The 15,934-nt window shown below is 39.2% G+C and overlaps 1 protein-coding gene across 3 annotated transcripts in view; it reads left to right on the top strand.

The window, feature by feature from the left end:
- ARHGEF9 (Cdc42 guanine nucleotide exchange factor 9) overlaps positions 1 to 15,934 on the top strand; it is a 195,238-nt gene that overhangs the window by 155,959 nt on the left and 23,345 nt on the right. For 2 of the 3 annotated variants that reach the window (XM_082681102.1, XM_082681101.1), the window contains exon 8: positions 14,789 to 15,032. In XM_082681102.1, the coding sequence (XP_082537228.1) occupies positions 14,789 to 15,032 (244 nt within the window). Of the gene's footprint in view, positions 1 to 14,788; positions 15,033 to 15,934 lie in introns of those variants that run through there. The other variant, XM_082681103.1, reaches the window with a different exon arrangement.

The raw sequence follows: 15,934 nt of genomic DNA, 5'->3' as shown, positions 1-15,934 counted from the left end.
GTTAAAAAGGAGGCTCCAAAGCACAGTAATCCTTTTTACAGGGAAGAAAGGGGACAAGAAAGCTACGTAATCAAATGTGGCTGCATAAAGCTTTCTGATGAGTTCATATATAAAAAGGAGGACAAAACATGGGCCTGTAGCAAGTGGATATTCATATGTAATATTTTATATGTATAGGATATTTAATAGGAGTGACAAAGATTAGTTTCATGAATCTTACAATGAGTCAAAGTTAGTTTTTAAAGATTCTAAGACAATATCAATGATTTAAAAATATCTTTTCAAAAAAAAAGAAGAAAAAAGAAGTGATAGTCTGTAGTCTGGCAACTCTCTTCAAGGGACAAATAATTTACTATTAACACAGGAACTTAAAACCTCTCTGTCAAGGGAAAAAGAGACTGTAGTCTGGCAACTCCCTTCTAGGGACAAATAATTTACTATTAACACAGGAACTTAAAACCTCTGTCAAGGGAAAAAGAGCATAAACCTGTTGAGGGGGAATTTAAACCTAAGGTATCTGAGGTTGTAAGAAAGCACTTCAGTGCTCTGAATTCATTCTTTCATGCTATAATTATTGAACCCCTGCTCTGTGCCAGTCAGCTCTGCCTTCTTAGAGCTTGTAGACTAATGGAATTTAAGTGTAATGTAATTTAAAAATACATACATCACTGGGCAATGAAATAATACTCAGATGTCCTCAGCAGAATTGCTGTAGGTAAACTCAACGGAGTAATGAGTTACAGGAGATCTATGACAACACTATAGATGGGAAAATGTACCAGTTTTCAAAATATAAAAGATTCTAGGAAATACAGATTGACAATAAAATAATAATGAATCAACATTTACTGTGCACCTCTATGATTCTGTTCTAAGGCCTTTACATTCATTAACTCAATTTAATCCTTACAACAAACCCATGACGTAGGTACTATTATTTTTCCCATTTTAAATATATGTAAAGTGAGGTACAGAGAAGTTATATAATTTGCCCAAGGTGATATTATGTCTAGTGAGCAATGGAGTCAGGAATTGCATCCAGGCAAGCTGACTCCAAATTCTTCATTAGTAACCTCTATGTCATTATTGTCATTGAGCTTGTCAGAATTCTATAATAGATACTTTTTAACATCTTTATTGGAGTATAAATGCTTTACAATGGTGTGTCAGTTTCTGCTGTATAACAAAGTGAATCAGCTATATGTATACATATATCCCCATATGGCCTCCCTCTTGTGTCTGCCTCCCACCCTCCCTATCCCACCCTTCTAGGGGGACACAAAACACCAAGCTGATCTCCCTGTGCAATGCACCTGCTTCCCACTAGCTATCTATTTTACATTTGGTAATGTATATATGTCAATGCTACTCCCTCACTTCGTCCCAACTTACCTTTCCCACTCCCCGTGTCCTTAATTCCATTCTCTATGTCTGCGTCTTTATTCCTGTCCTGCCCCTAAGTTCTTCAGAACCGAATTTTTTTTTTATTCCACATATATGTGTTAGCCTACGGTATTTGTTTGCCTCTTTCTGACTTACTTCACTCTGTATGACAGTCTCTAAGTCCATCCACCTCACCGCAAATAACTCGATTTTGTTTCTTTCTATTGCTGAGTAATATGCCATTGTATATATGTGCCACATCTTCTTTATCCATTCATCTGTCGATGGACACTTACGTTGCTTCCATGTCCGGGCTATTGTAAATAGTGCGGCAATGAGAATTGTACTACATGACCCTTTTTGAATTATGGTTTTCTCAGAGTATATGCCCAGTAGTGGGATAGCTGGGTCATATGGTAGTAATATTTTCAGTTTTTTAAGGAACCTCCATACTGTTCTCCATAGTGGTTGTATCAATTTACATTGCCACAAACAGTGCAAGAGGATTGCCTTTTCTCCACACCCTCTCTAGCATTTATTGTTTGTAGATTTTTTGATGATGGCCATTCTGACTGGTGTGAGGTGATATCTCACTGTACTTTTGATTTGCATTTCTCTAACGATTAGTGATGTTGAGCATCCTTTCATATGTTTGTTGGCAATCTGTATATCTTCTTTGGAGAAATGTCTAGTTAGGTCTTCTGCCCATTTTTGGATTGGGTTGTTTTTTGATATTGAGATGCATGAGTAGCTTGTATATTTTGGAGGTTAATCCTTTGTCAGTTGCTTCATTTGCAAATATTTTCTCCCATTCTGAGGGTTGTCTTTTCATGTTGTTTATGGTTTCCTTTGCTGTGCAAAGCTTTTAAGATTCATTAGGTCCCACTTGTTTATTTTTATTTCTATTTCTCAAGGAGGTGGGTCAAAAAGGATGTTGCTGTGATTTATGTCATAGAGTGTTCTGCCTATGTTTTCCTCTAAGTGTTTTATAGTGTCTGCTCTTACATTTAGGTCTTTAATCCATTTAGTGTTTATTTTTGTGCATGGTGTTAGGGAGTGTTCGAATATCATTATTTTATATGTAGCTGTCCAGTTTTCCCAGCACGACTTATTGAAGAGGCTGTCTTTTCTCCATTGTATATTCTTGCCTCCTTTATCAAATGTGAGGTGACCATATGTGCGTGGGTTTATCTCTGGGATTTCTATCCTGTTTCATTGATCTATCTTTCTGTTTTTGTGCCAGTACCATACTGTCTTGATTACTGTAGCTTTGTAGTATAGTCTGAAGCCAGGGAGCCTGATTCTTCCAGCACTGTTTTTCTTTCTCAAGATTGCTTTGGCTATTCGGGGTCTTTTGTGTTTCCATACAAATTGAGAAATTTTTTGTTCCAGTTCTGTGAAAAATGCCATAGGTCGTTTGATAAGGATTGCATTGAATCTGTAGATTGCTTTGGGTAGTATAGTCGTTTTCACAATTTTGATTCTTCCAATCCAAGAACACGGTATATCTCTCCATCTGTTTGTATCATCTTTAATTTATTTCATCAGTGTCTTATAGTTTTCTTCATACATGTCTTTTGTCTCCTTAGTTAGGCTTATTCCTAGGTATTTTATTCGTTTTGTTGCAGTGGGAAATGAGAGTGTTTCCTTATTTTCTCTTTCAGATTTTTCATCATTAGTGTCTAGGAATGCAAGTGATTACTGTGCATATATATTGTATCCTGCTACTTTACTAAATTCATTGACTAGCTCTAGTAGTTTTCTGGTAGCATCTTTAGGATTCTCTATGTATAGTATCATGTCATGTGCAAACAGTGACAGTTTTAGTTCTTCTTTTTCCGATTTGGATTCCTTTTATTTCTTTTTTTTCACTGATTGCTGTGGCTAAAACTTCCAATACTGTGTTGCATAATAGTGGTGAGAGTGGGCAACCTTGTCTTGTTCCTGATCTTAGTGGAAATGGTTTCAGTTTTTTACCATTGAGAACGATGCTGGCTGTAGGTTTTTCATATATGGCCTTTATATGTTGAGGTAAGTTCCCTTTATGCCTACTTTCTGGAGTGTTTTTATCATAAATGGGTGTTGAAATTTCTGAAAAGCTTTTTCTGCATGTATTGAGATGATCATATGGTTTTTATCCTTCAGTTCTTTAATATTGTGTATCACATTGATTGATCTGCATATATTGAAGAATCCTTGCATTCCTGAGATGAACCCCATTGATCATGGTGTATGGTCCCTTTAATGTGCTCTTGGATTCTGTTTGCTTGTGTTTTGTTGAGGATTTTTTTCTTGTTTCTTGAGGTAGGATTATATTGCTATAAACTTCCCTCTTCAGACTGCTTTTGCTGCATCCCAAAGGTTTTGGGTCATCATGTTTTCATTGTCATTTTTTTCTAAGTATTTTTTGATTTCCTCTTTGATTTCTTCAGTGATCTCTTGGTTATTTAGTAGTGTATTGTTTAGCCTCCATGTGTTTATATTTTTTACAGATTTTTTCCTGTAATTAATATCTAGTCTCATAGCATTGTGGTTGGAAAAGATACTTGATACAGTTTCAATATTCTGAAATTTATCAAGGCTTGATTTGTGACCCACGGTATGATCTATCCTGGAGAATATTCCACGAGCACTTGAGAAGAAAGTGTGTTTTGTTGTTTTTGGATGGAATGTCCTATAAATATAATTTAAGTCCATCTTGTTTAATGTATCATTTAAAGCTGTGTTTCCTTATTTATTTTCATTTTGCATGATCTGACCATTGGTGAAAGTGGGGTGTTAAAGTCCCCCACTATAACTGTGTTACTGTCGGTTTCCATTTTTAAGGCTGTTAGCATTTGCCTTATGTATTGAGGTGCTCCTATATTTGCTGCATATGTATTTACAATTGCTATATCTTCTTCTTGGATTAATACCTTGATCATTATGTAGTGTCCTTGTTTCTTGTAATAGTCTTTATTTTAAAGTCTATTTTGTCTTATATGAGAATTGCTACTTCAGCTTTGTTTTGATTTGCATTTGCATGGAATATCTTTTTCCATCCCCTCACTTTCAGTGTGTATGTGTCCCTAGGTCTGAAGTGGGTGTCTTGTAGACAGCATATATACGGGTCTTGTTTTTGTATCCATTCATCCACTCTATGTCTTTTCCTTGGAGCATTTAATCCTTGTACATTTAAGGTAGTTATCTATATGTATCCTCCTATTACCATTTTCTTAATTGTTTTGGCTTTGTTATTGTAGGTGTTTTCCTTCTTTTGTGTTTCCTGCCTAGAGAAGTTCCTTTAGCATTTTTGTAAAGCTGGTTTAGTGAAGAATTCTCTTCACTTTTGCCTCTCTGTAAAGTTTTTAATTTCTCCATTGAATCTGAATGAGATCCTTGGTGGGTAGAGTAATCTTGATTGTAGGTTTTCCTCTTTCATCAATTTATTAAATATGTCCTGCAACTCCCTTCTGGCTTGCAGAGTTTCTGCTGAATGATCAGCTGTTAACGTTATGGGGGTTTCCTTGTATGTTATTTGTTGTTTTTCCCTTGCTGATCTTAATATATTTTCTTTGTATTTAATTTTCGTTAGTTTGATTAATATGTGTCTTGCTGTGTTTCTTCTTGAATTTACCCTGTATGGGACTCTATGCATTTCCTGGACTTGACTGACTATTTCCTTTTCCATATTAGGGAAGTTTTCAACTATAATCTCTTCACATATTTTCTCAGTCCCGTTCTTTTTCTCTTCTTCTGAGACCCCTGTAATACAAAAGTTGGTGTGATAATGTTGTCTCAGAGGTCTCTGAGACTGTCCTCAATTCTTTTTTTTTTTTACATCTTTATTGGAGTATATTTGCTTTACAGTGGTGTGTTAGTTTCTGCTTTATAACAAAGTGAATCAGCTATACATATACATATGTTCCCTGTCCTCAATTCTTTTCATTCTTTTTTCTTTATTCTGCTCTGCAGTAGTTATTTCCACTCTTTTATCTTCCAGGTCACTTATCCGTTCTTCTACCTCAATTATTCTGCTATTCATTCCTTCTAGAGGATTTTTAATTTCATTTATTGTGTTGTTCATCATTGTTTGTTAGCTCTTTAGTTCTTCTAGGTCCTTGGTAAATATTTCTTGTATTTTTTCCATTTTATTTTCAAGCTTTTGGATCATCTTTACTATCATTACTCTGAATTCTTTTTCAGGTAAACTGCCTATTTCCTCTTCATTTTTTGGTCTGGTGAGGTTTTACTTTGCTCCTTCATCTGCTGTGTATTTCTCTGTCTTCTCATTTTGCTTAACTTAGTGTGTTTGGGGTCTCTTTTTTGCATGCTGCAGTTTCGTAGTTCCTGTTGTTTTTGGTGTCTGCCCTCAGTGAGTAAGTTTGCTTGAGTGGGTTGTGTAGGATTCCTGGTGTAGGGGACTGGTGCATGTCTTGTGGTGGGTGAGACTGTATCTTGTCTTTCTGGTGGGCAAGACCACGTCCAATGGTGTGATTTTTGGTGTCTGTGACCTTACTATGATTTTAGGCAGCCTCTCTGCTAGTGAGTGGGGTTGTGTTCCTGTCTTACTAGTTGTTTGGCATAGAGTGTCCAGCACTGTAACTTGCTGGTTGTTGAGTGGATCTGGGTCTTAGTGTTGAGATGGAGATCTCTGTGAAAACTTTCGCTTTTTTATATTACGTGGGGCTGGAAGTTCTCTGGTGGGCCAGTGTGCTGAACTCAGCTCTCCCACCTCAGAGGCTCAGGCCTGACACCCAGCCCGAGCACCAAGACCCTGTCAGCCACTTGGCTCAGAAGGAAAGGGAGAAAAAGGAAGAAAGAAAAAAATATATTGTTATTAAAATAAAAAAATATTATTTTAAAAAAGTAATATAAAAGAAGAAAGAAAGAAGAGAACAAGCAAACCAAAAAACAAATCCATCAATGATAACAAGTGCTAAAATTTATGCAAAAAAAGAAAATATCCCAACAGACAGAACCCTAGGACAAATGGTAAAAGCAAGTCTATACAGACAAAATCACACAATGAAGCATGCACATACATAGTCACAAAAAGAGAAAAAGGAAAAAATATATATGCAAAAAAATGAAGAGAACAACCAAATCAATAAACAAATCTACCAATGATAATTAGCTCTAAATACTAACCTAAAATAAACATAAAACCAGAAACAAATTAGATGCAGAAAGCAAACCCCAAGTCTACAGTTGTTCCCAAAGTCCACCACCTCAATTTTTGGATGATTTGTTGTCTATTCAGGTGTTCCACAGATGCAGGGTACATGAGGGTGATTGTGGAGATTTAATCTGCTGCTCCTGAGGCTGCTGGGAGAGATTTCCCTTTCTCTTCTTTGTTTGCACAGCTCCTGTGGTTCAGCTTTGTATTTGGCCCCGCCTCTGCGCATAGGTTACCTGAGGGTGTCTGTTCCCCACCCAGCCAGGATGGGGTTAAAGTAGCAGCTTATTAGGGAGCTCTGGCTCACTCAGGCCAAGGGAGGGAGGGGTACAGAATGCAGCACAAGCCTGTGGCATCAGAGGCTTGTGGGACATGGCAACAGCCTGATGCATGCTGTGTGTTCCCCCAGGGAAGTTTTCTCTGGATCCCAGAACCCTGGCAGTGGCAGGCTGCCCAGGCTCCCTGAGGGGAAGTGTGGATAGTGACCTGTGCTTGCACATAGGTTTCTTGGTGGCTACAGCAGCAGCCTTAGCATTTCATGCCCATCTCTGGTGTCCGAGCTGATAGCCGTGGCTTGCGCCAATCTCTGGAGCTGGTTTAGGTGGTGCTCTGAATCCCTTCTCCTTGCTCATCCTGAAACAATGTTCCCTTGCATCTTAGGCAGTTCCAGACTTTTTCCCAGACACCCTCCTGGCTAGTTGTGGAGCACCAGCCCCCTTCACGTTGTGTTCACGCAGCCAACCCCAGTTCTCTCTCTGGGTTCTGATGTCCAAAGCCCAAGCCTCAGCTCCCAGCCCCACCCACCCTGGCTGGTGAGCAGACAAGCCTCTCAGGCTGGTGAGTGCTGGTCGGCACCGATCCTCTGTGTGGGACTCTCTCTGCCTTGCCCTCCGCACCCCTGTTGCTGTGTTCTCCTCCATGGCTCTGAAGCTTCCCCCCCACCCACCTCCCATCTCAGCTAGTGAAGGGACTTCCTAGTGTGTGGAAACTTTTCCTCCTTCAAGCTCCTTCACAGAGGTGCAGGTCCCATCCCTATTCTTTTGTATCTGCTTTTTCTTTTGCCCTACCCAGGTACCTTGGGAGTTCCTTGCCTTTTGGGAAGTCTGAGGTCTTTTGCCAGCATTCAATTGGTGTTCTGTAGGAGTTGTTCCACAATGTAGATGTATTTTGATGTATTTGTGGGAAGGAAGGTGATCGCCACATCTTACTCCTCTGCCATCTTTACAGTCCCTCCTATAATAGATTATTAAAGAGTTGTGAACATTTAAAAGGAGGTACAGTGACAGGGACTCTCCATTGGTTTCCTAAGAGCAGGTCATGTCACATAAAATCCAGCTTCTATCTTGCCAGTAACTAGACTAGTTGATGAGAGGGTTGCACTAGACAGAAGATATCAGGATTTCACCCTGGCACTTCAGATTTTCTTCAGTTTCCTTGCAGATAGAAGCAATGTGGAGTGGTAGAAAAGCGTAAAATTTATGTTCAGACAATTTTGGGCTCATTAGTTCCAGTGCTCACTAACTACATGACTTCAAGCAAATGACTTCACTTTCTCCACCTTCACTTTATCATCTGTAAAATGAAGATAATAACTACTCTACAGGATTGTTGTGAAGACTAAATGAAGTCAATGCATGTAAAATGCCTGATAGAGGGCCTGACACCTAGTGGGTATTTGTTAATCTTAGTCTTCTCCCACCCCAATAAATAACTAAGCAGCCTTGTAAGATAGTGAGGTCTCTGTCACTAGATGTAACCCCAAATGTGCTAGATGATTTCCTGCCAGAAATAGTATGAGAGATTGATAGACCCATCTGATCCCTGAGATCATTTGGCCCAGTTACTAAATTCTCATCCAGTCTTAAGATTCTCTTAATTCCCAATAAGTTAAGCCAAAACTTCCCCATTTTGCACATTGGAAGTTGGGATTGCATGTACCACTTAGAACAGCTTGAAGAAATTGTAGCTTGTTTCAGAGTGTGCATGTATGTGTGTGAATATATATATGAAGATACTTTTTAAGTGACCATTATAGTAGGTGTGAAATGACACCAGTGGCTTCTAAGTATGTGATCCTTTCTTTAATTTTTGCCGCTTCCCTCTTTGTTTGTCACTTTTCTTTTGTAAAACCTGATAAGACTCTTTTTTCTCTTTCTTCTTGTCCTTTATGGTGTCCTTAATGTCTCTGCTCCCCTGAATCTTATTGCCCTGCTATTTTGGTTAATAATGTATTTTGTTATTTTCCTCCTGAGATGATTATATTGAACATTACTTTGTTGCTTTGGGGAATTTATCTCTTTTTTCATTTCTTCCCTTTCACTTTTTACTGAGGAAGAGAGGAGAGCCCCTTTTACCTCTCTTCAATCAATCATCCGCCAATATTCCTACAACACTGCAGTTGCCTCTAACAGCCTTTTCCCCATTTATCATCAATTGTGCCAGTCTGGACATGCTCTGTTGTCCCCTGTGTCATAGCTGCTCAGTATTTATGTCACTTTCACCATATACTGGGAGAATCAGAACTAAACAGAGTATAAAGATGCTGGAGAGAGGATTTCTTCTATTCATGGAACTTTCTGCATTTGGACCATTTCTTTGTGCACTAAAGGGCCAGACTTGGAGAATGAGCCATTCAGGACAACTCAGGAATGCAACAGTAGCATCAGTGACGGAATAGAGCAGAAAGAAGATTTCTGCTTTAAAACCAGGGGTTGTAAAACCAGGACACCTGAGTCCTAGACTTTGTCTCTTACTAATTTGTCTAACTTTGGGCCAGTTCTTTAACTCCTTATTTTTATCAGTGTCAAATCAGGCTGATGACAGAATTCATCTCAGGAGGCTTTGAGGAGAATCACCTGAAGTATTGGGAAGTAGTAAAGTATAATGTCAAGAGCATGGGTTCTAGGGCCAGACAAGAGGCCACCAATTTCCTTTTTCCCATCAGTTGTGTGACCTTGGACAAATTCTCTGTGCCTTTTATTATCCCCTCATTTGCAAAATGGGAACCATAATAGTATCTACATGGAAGGGAGATTGTGAGGGGTAAATGAGACAGTACAGTTGCAGTGCCTGGCACATAGTAAACTTAATAAATATTAGCCATTGATTACTGTATATGCAGTGTTACTAATCATTCATTCAGCACATTTTTATCGGGAGGCAGTATACACAATGGTTAAAACAAGCACAGATTTTTAGAGCCAGATAGCCTAGTCTCAAAGCCCAGCAGTGCCATAAATGGTAGCTTTTATTCCTCAGCAGGTTTCTTAACTGCTCTATGTCCACAGTTCCTCATAAAATCGGGTTATACCAGAACCTAACTTGTAGGATTGTTGTGAGAATGATTTAAGTTAATAAATGCAAAGTGTAGCTGCCAATGGATGAACACATAAAGAAAACGTCATACACACACACACACACACACACACACACACACACACACACACAATGTAATATTATTCAGCATTAAAAACTAAGGAAATTCTGCCATATCCAACAACATGGATGAACCTGGAGGACACTATGCTAAATAAAATAAGACAGAGAAAGACAAATACCGTATTATCTCACTTATATATGGAATCTGAAACAGGCCAACTCATAAAGGTAGAGAGTAGAATGGTGGTTGCCATGGACTCATGGGGGTGGCAGAAATAGGGATATGTTGGGTAAAAAGGGTAAAAACTTTCGGTTATGTAGGACAAATAACTTCTGGAGAGCTAATGTACAAATGGTGACTATAGTTAGCAACACTGTATTGTATAATTGAAATTTGCTAAGAAAATAGATCTGAAGTGTTCTCATCACAAAAAAAAAAAGGTAACTATGTGAGATGATGGATATGTTAATTAGCTTGATTGTGGTGATCATTTCATAATGCATACATATATCAAAACATCACATATTACTCCTTAAATATATACAGTTTTGTCAATTATACCTCAGTAAAGCTGGGGGGAAATGCAAAGCATTTAGAATAATGTCTGGCACATAATATATGTTGGTTAAGTGTTCACTGTTGCCATTGTTGTTGTTATTATTTTGTTATTATTAAGTATGTACTGTAGATGCTGGAATACAATAATGATAAAGACAAATCCAGTCCCAGCACCATGTGCCTTCCCTAGTATCTGAGATAAAACCAGGTTGTCAGGCTAGGGGTGAGTAGCCAGGGCCCCCTCTAAAGAGCTAGGGAGAACCTTACTGACAAGCAAGTGAGGCAGTCTGCAGTCCTGAAGAGTTGCATTCTCCAGATTGTAGCATCTGTCATTTGTATAAAATGTCCTGCAGTGTTTTATTAAACCCCATGAATACCCAGTGAGGCCAAATTCAAACAGCTCCCAGCTGTTTCAGTCATGTAATGTGAGGGACAGGGGTGGACTCCTTGTTGGGGCTATGGCTAGAGCCAGGGCCAGGGCCAGAGTGCTTTGGCTGCAGACTGCCAGGGCCCTACTAGAGAAGCACTAGCTCCCTTAATCTCCTCCAACTTGGATGAGTGGAAAGGAAATGGAGGAAGGCTGCCATCCTATTAGAAACAATCCCATTTAGGCAGATAACTTGTGATGACCCAAATAGCATCTGTGATGAGCACCTATTCACCATGTCCCTTTGAAAGCACTCAGGCCACAATTAACAATTGGCATTTGGGCATTCTGGTCCCAGTAGTACCACAGGTAACTAGGGCTCAGGAGGGCTTTGCCCCCTTGTTATGTGTAGAAGCTGAGCAGAAAAACCTCTGAAACTTTATCAGCTGTCCTTCCCTGGATAACTCCTAAGTGAGGAAAGACCAAGGAAGGCTCAGTGCTGGGCACAGCCTGAATGGACAGAAAAAATTAAAAGCTGTAAAACAGAACTAATGCAAATTCACTAGTGTGGTAACTGAGTGCCAATTGTATAAGGGTCTTCATAGTCAGTGCTAGCATTCAAAAAAGGAAAACCATAGTAACTTGAGCTGGATGGTGCAATCAGGGAAGGCTGCTTTGAGGAAGAAGAATGTATGACTTTGATCTTGAAGGCTGGAAGGATTGAAATAGGAGGCTTCTTTGGGGGCAGAGAGGGGATGTTAGTGTGAACCTAAGTATAGATCTGTGATTTTGGTGAGTGAGTGGCAAACAGTATTTGCCATCCACCACTACCACCACCCCTACACTGAAAGGGTATATGGAATTTCCAGAGACAGTGGGGTAGCTATGTAAATTTTAAAATATTCAGAATTACTTTTGCTGTTTTTTTTTCAGTCACAATATTTAACTTATTTTGAAAGTTTAAATGAATTAAAGGAGGCAGTGGGATTTTTAGATTTATCAAAAGGAGTTTTAAAGAGCTATGAAACACTGATCTAGAAGAAAGAAAGCTCAGCACCATGTTTATCAGACAAGGCTGGCCTCATGACCTGGAAACTGAATGTTTAGATTTGAGCTTTACAATTTTACAAGGTGAGAATGACTCTCCTAGTTTTATAGTTGAGGAAATCGAGGCTCAGTGAGGTTAATTCATTTGCCCAGTACAACACAGCTAGTTGGTTAAGCAGCTAGGATTCAAACTCAGAACTTCAGGCTCTAACTCATGTTATTTCCACCATTCCATGCTGCTTGGTGGCCTTAGCTACCCTTTCTGGTTGGATTTTCTGAACAGTGGATCATTCTTAATCATTCCTATCACATTTCTACACTTGGCTTTATGACTAATCTGATGCCTGAAAACTCACATTCAACGCTGGGGAGCCAGAAAGGGCAGGCAAAGGGAGAATTTTAATGATACATCCCTCTAGCCCTGCTCCCGTGCCACAAACATTGAATTCTTTCTCTTTCCTTATTATCGTTAAATACCTAAAGAAACAATAGGAGGTTCAGTTGATGCTTTAAATTTACCTCCAAGATCGTATACATTCTTTCCATTTTTGGAAACTAGTAAAGATTTTTAAGGCTAACAATGATTATGATGTTCCAACTCAGAGGGAAAGGAAGCTGCAGGCTGAAGTTAGGAATAGAGGGAGGTTGAGCCTGCCCATGTTCTAGCCAGGTGGACACCCACCTATTAGCTGTGTGGTCCAGGTCTGTGTGTATTTGTATTATGTATTGTAAGGCAGGTTTCAAGACTTTACAAGATCAAAGTAGTTTACATTGATCCATTCTCCTCAGCTTGTTCTGCTTTTGTAGTTATATTAGCCTGACAGGGCCTACTTTTTATGCATATGTTTCACAAAGTGTTCCTGGGGATTATGGAAGTCAGCGCATGGGCGCCACCACATCCTTTTGGCAGGACTGAGCTTGTCCACTTTGAGCATGGTGAAAGGAATCCAGGCTCTGAAACAAGCTTGGAGCTACATTGTCCCACTCCATACAGCAGACCTCTCTCTCCTATAAACTTGATGCCAAGGTTACCCAACAGATCAGAACCCATCTGTACTCAAAAGCCTATTTATATGCATAATCACTATGAAAGGAAGAAGAACACCATGATTGTTATTTTTTGCAAAGCAATTTATCAACACCTGTATTTCCCAGCCTGGGGCTTTGAGATTGATAGAGCTATGCTGGGAATCCTTAAAGACAGCCTTCCCCAGCCCTACAGAAAAGTGGAGTTTACCATGCAGTGTGAAGAGTTAGGACTGGGAATGTGAGTGGCCAAAGGCAAATTCTTTGCAGGTAACCTGCAGCTGCGGACTGTGAGGCATGTCAGACAATTCAGTAAAATGGGAATAGTTTAACCAGACCATGTAATGGTAATAAAAATTAATGAACATTTCTGACTCTATCAGATAGTCTAGAAGGCCAAATATAAGCAGAGAGGAGGGAGAGTTGGCCAGAAAGGCCCCCTGCTACTAGTAGAAGACATCTGTCAGAGCAGGGCTCACTGGGGCCCTCCTTGGACAGACTCAGCCACATCACATGCAGCAGTAGGTGTGTTTTCAAGGGAAGCTGAGGGCAGTGCTGAGAGGAGGAGGGGCTGAAAGACCATTGTGAGACAGTTACTTATCAGACCTTACATTCCACAGACCCACAGGTCATTTCATCCACCTCTCTGTTTTTCTTTTTTTAACTTATGAAATTCTTGATATTCAAAAAGATATAAAAACAATATAATGAGCACTTACTATCCAACTTAAGAAATAAATCATTACAAATACAGTCTTTATCCTCTCCCTCTTTTCTTCCCTTCCTTTTCCTTCTTTCTCACTTGTCCCCATTCTCCTCTCTGTACTCTCTTGAATTTGGCATGTATCATTGTTGTATATTTTTACATAATTATTGTACATATGTATGTATGCCTAAACATTAGATGGCATTGTTTTGTATGTTTTTAAACCTTATATAAATGGAATAGATATAGATGAGATAAAGCTATATAGAAAAGAAACCAGGGGAATGATGAGCATGTGATTCAATATGGAGGTTGCCTTGGCGTCGTAGCTTTTGGAATGAGCAGTGGGTTCACCAAAAGTTAATACATCATTAAAAGTAAGTAAGTAAGTAAATAAATAGAGAAATCAGAGCACTATGCATTGAGTAATGATGAGTGTCTCATGGACTGAGAATTGGGATTACTTCTGCGTACCCAAGAACAAAACAAAAATCATAACAGATAGGAAATATACTATTTGTATCCAACTACAACTTTTATTTTTCTCACAGAATAAGATTTGTGAGATTCATCCATGCCAATATATGAAGCTTTATATTCACTTTCCCCCCATTTCTCCTGCTAGACTAGGCCTTCTCCAAAACTCCCCAGAGTGCTAAATGTTCAACCTTCCCTAAGTAATCTTTCCTGGCCAGCAGCCTGTGGCCACCTAGCTACTATTATCACTCATCTCCCCTCTGATATGTAAGTCTCATTGGCTTGCTTGGATTCCTGAGTATACTGCACGCAACCAACCAATTCATTTCATACTTCTGGAAGGCTTGCAAATATTGTGAAAGAGGAAAAGCCCTTGCTAACTGTGCTTGTGTGACTTACTGCTTCCTACTTCCCATCAGCAGTCTTGCAAACACATACATGGATTGAGGCTGAGGTCTGAGACAAACCCTATGGATGTAAGCCAGAGGCTTTCTCTAAGAGCATCTAGTTAACCAACTATTAGTGTCATACACTAAGCTAACCTGCCCAAATTTAGACCAAACCACCCCTCATTGATACTCCAGAACAATGGCAACGTTAGCATCCTGCTACACCCATGTGCCGAGTCTCCTGGTACCCACTCTCCACATACCTTCAACAAAAAGCCTTCTCTTTCTTGCTACCTAGGACCTGATCCGGAGAGACATCCTGTACTACAAAGGCCGCATTGATATGGATAAATATGAGGTAGTTGACATTGAAGATGGCAGAGATGATGACTTCAATGTCAGCATGAAAAATGCCTTCAAGCTTCATAACAAGGAAACTGAGGAGATTCACCTATTCTTTGCCAAGAAGTTGGAGGAGAAGATACGCTGGCTCAGGGCTTTCAGAGAAGAGAGGAAAATGGTGCAGGAAGATGAAAAAATCGGTAAGTGACCTGAGAGGAGAAAGAAGAATATGGCTATGAAGAACATAGTGAGTTAAATTAGTTTTCATTTTTTCAGAGGCAGAGAAGATTTTTGTTGCAAACTAACCTAATCCACTTTGGTGGTCCCCTATTATTAGGTTATTTTTGGTAGATACCAATAGTTTCTATTAGTCAAGGTTAAGTGATAGAGGTTGGTCTCCCCTACATTCTCATTACTAGATAAGATTATTACACTGAAATAAAACCTCAGGCTCTATTCTCCCAAACATACAAAAATTTATTAGCAAACAAACACAAAAGCAGTCATAGAGCCTGTTCTGCATTTTCAGTGAAGTCCCAACTCTGTCCTTAGATACATAACAAACAGCATCTTCTGTAAAAAGGTTAGGTTAGTCGAGGCAGATTTGGTAACATATAGGATTCAGCTAAGTTCCTAGTCAGAGTCTAGTGACAAAATCCTCTGACAAGGGCCAAAATATAGTACCCATTTTCAATCTTAAACTTCAGGCTTCCTTCTGAAGTGTATGTATAGGCTGTAGGGTTCACTGAATTCTTATACCTAGTTCTTGTGAGGGCTAAAGTGCCTGTAAGACTTTTGTGGCCAGGGCACATCTTGCACAGCATTCTTTTTTTATCAGTGAAAATTCATTTTTAACATGTATTAGGCTAATTAGGCCTCCTGCATTAAGGTGACTGAACTGCTCCTCTTGAGTGTATATTCCAGATTAGGGCATTTTAGATGTTAACTAAATGCCCCTAGAGTATAGATTAAAATTAATGTGCATGTGTATATCATGCACTCTTTATGAAAGTCTTTTAAAGTAAATTATAGAAAATATAACAGGGTCTAAAACCATGACCACTTGCATGATTTAGAATCATACTAAACTATACTCTTTGGC

This window comes from Grampus griseus, assembly GCF_964374135.1.
Source record: "Grampus griseus genome assembly, chromosome: X".
NCBI classification, from domain to species: Eukaryota; Metazoa; Chordata; class Mammalia; order Artiodactyla; family Delphinidae; genus Grampus; species Grampus griseus.
Note: the sequence above shows the minus strand (reverse complement) of the source record. Positions and strands in the feature narration are given on the sequence as shown.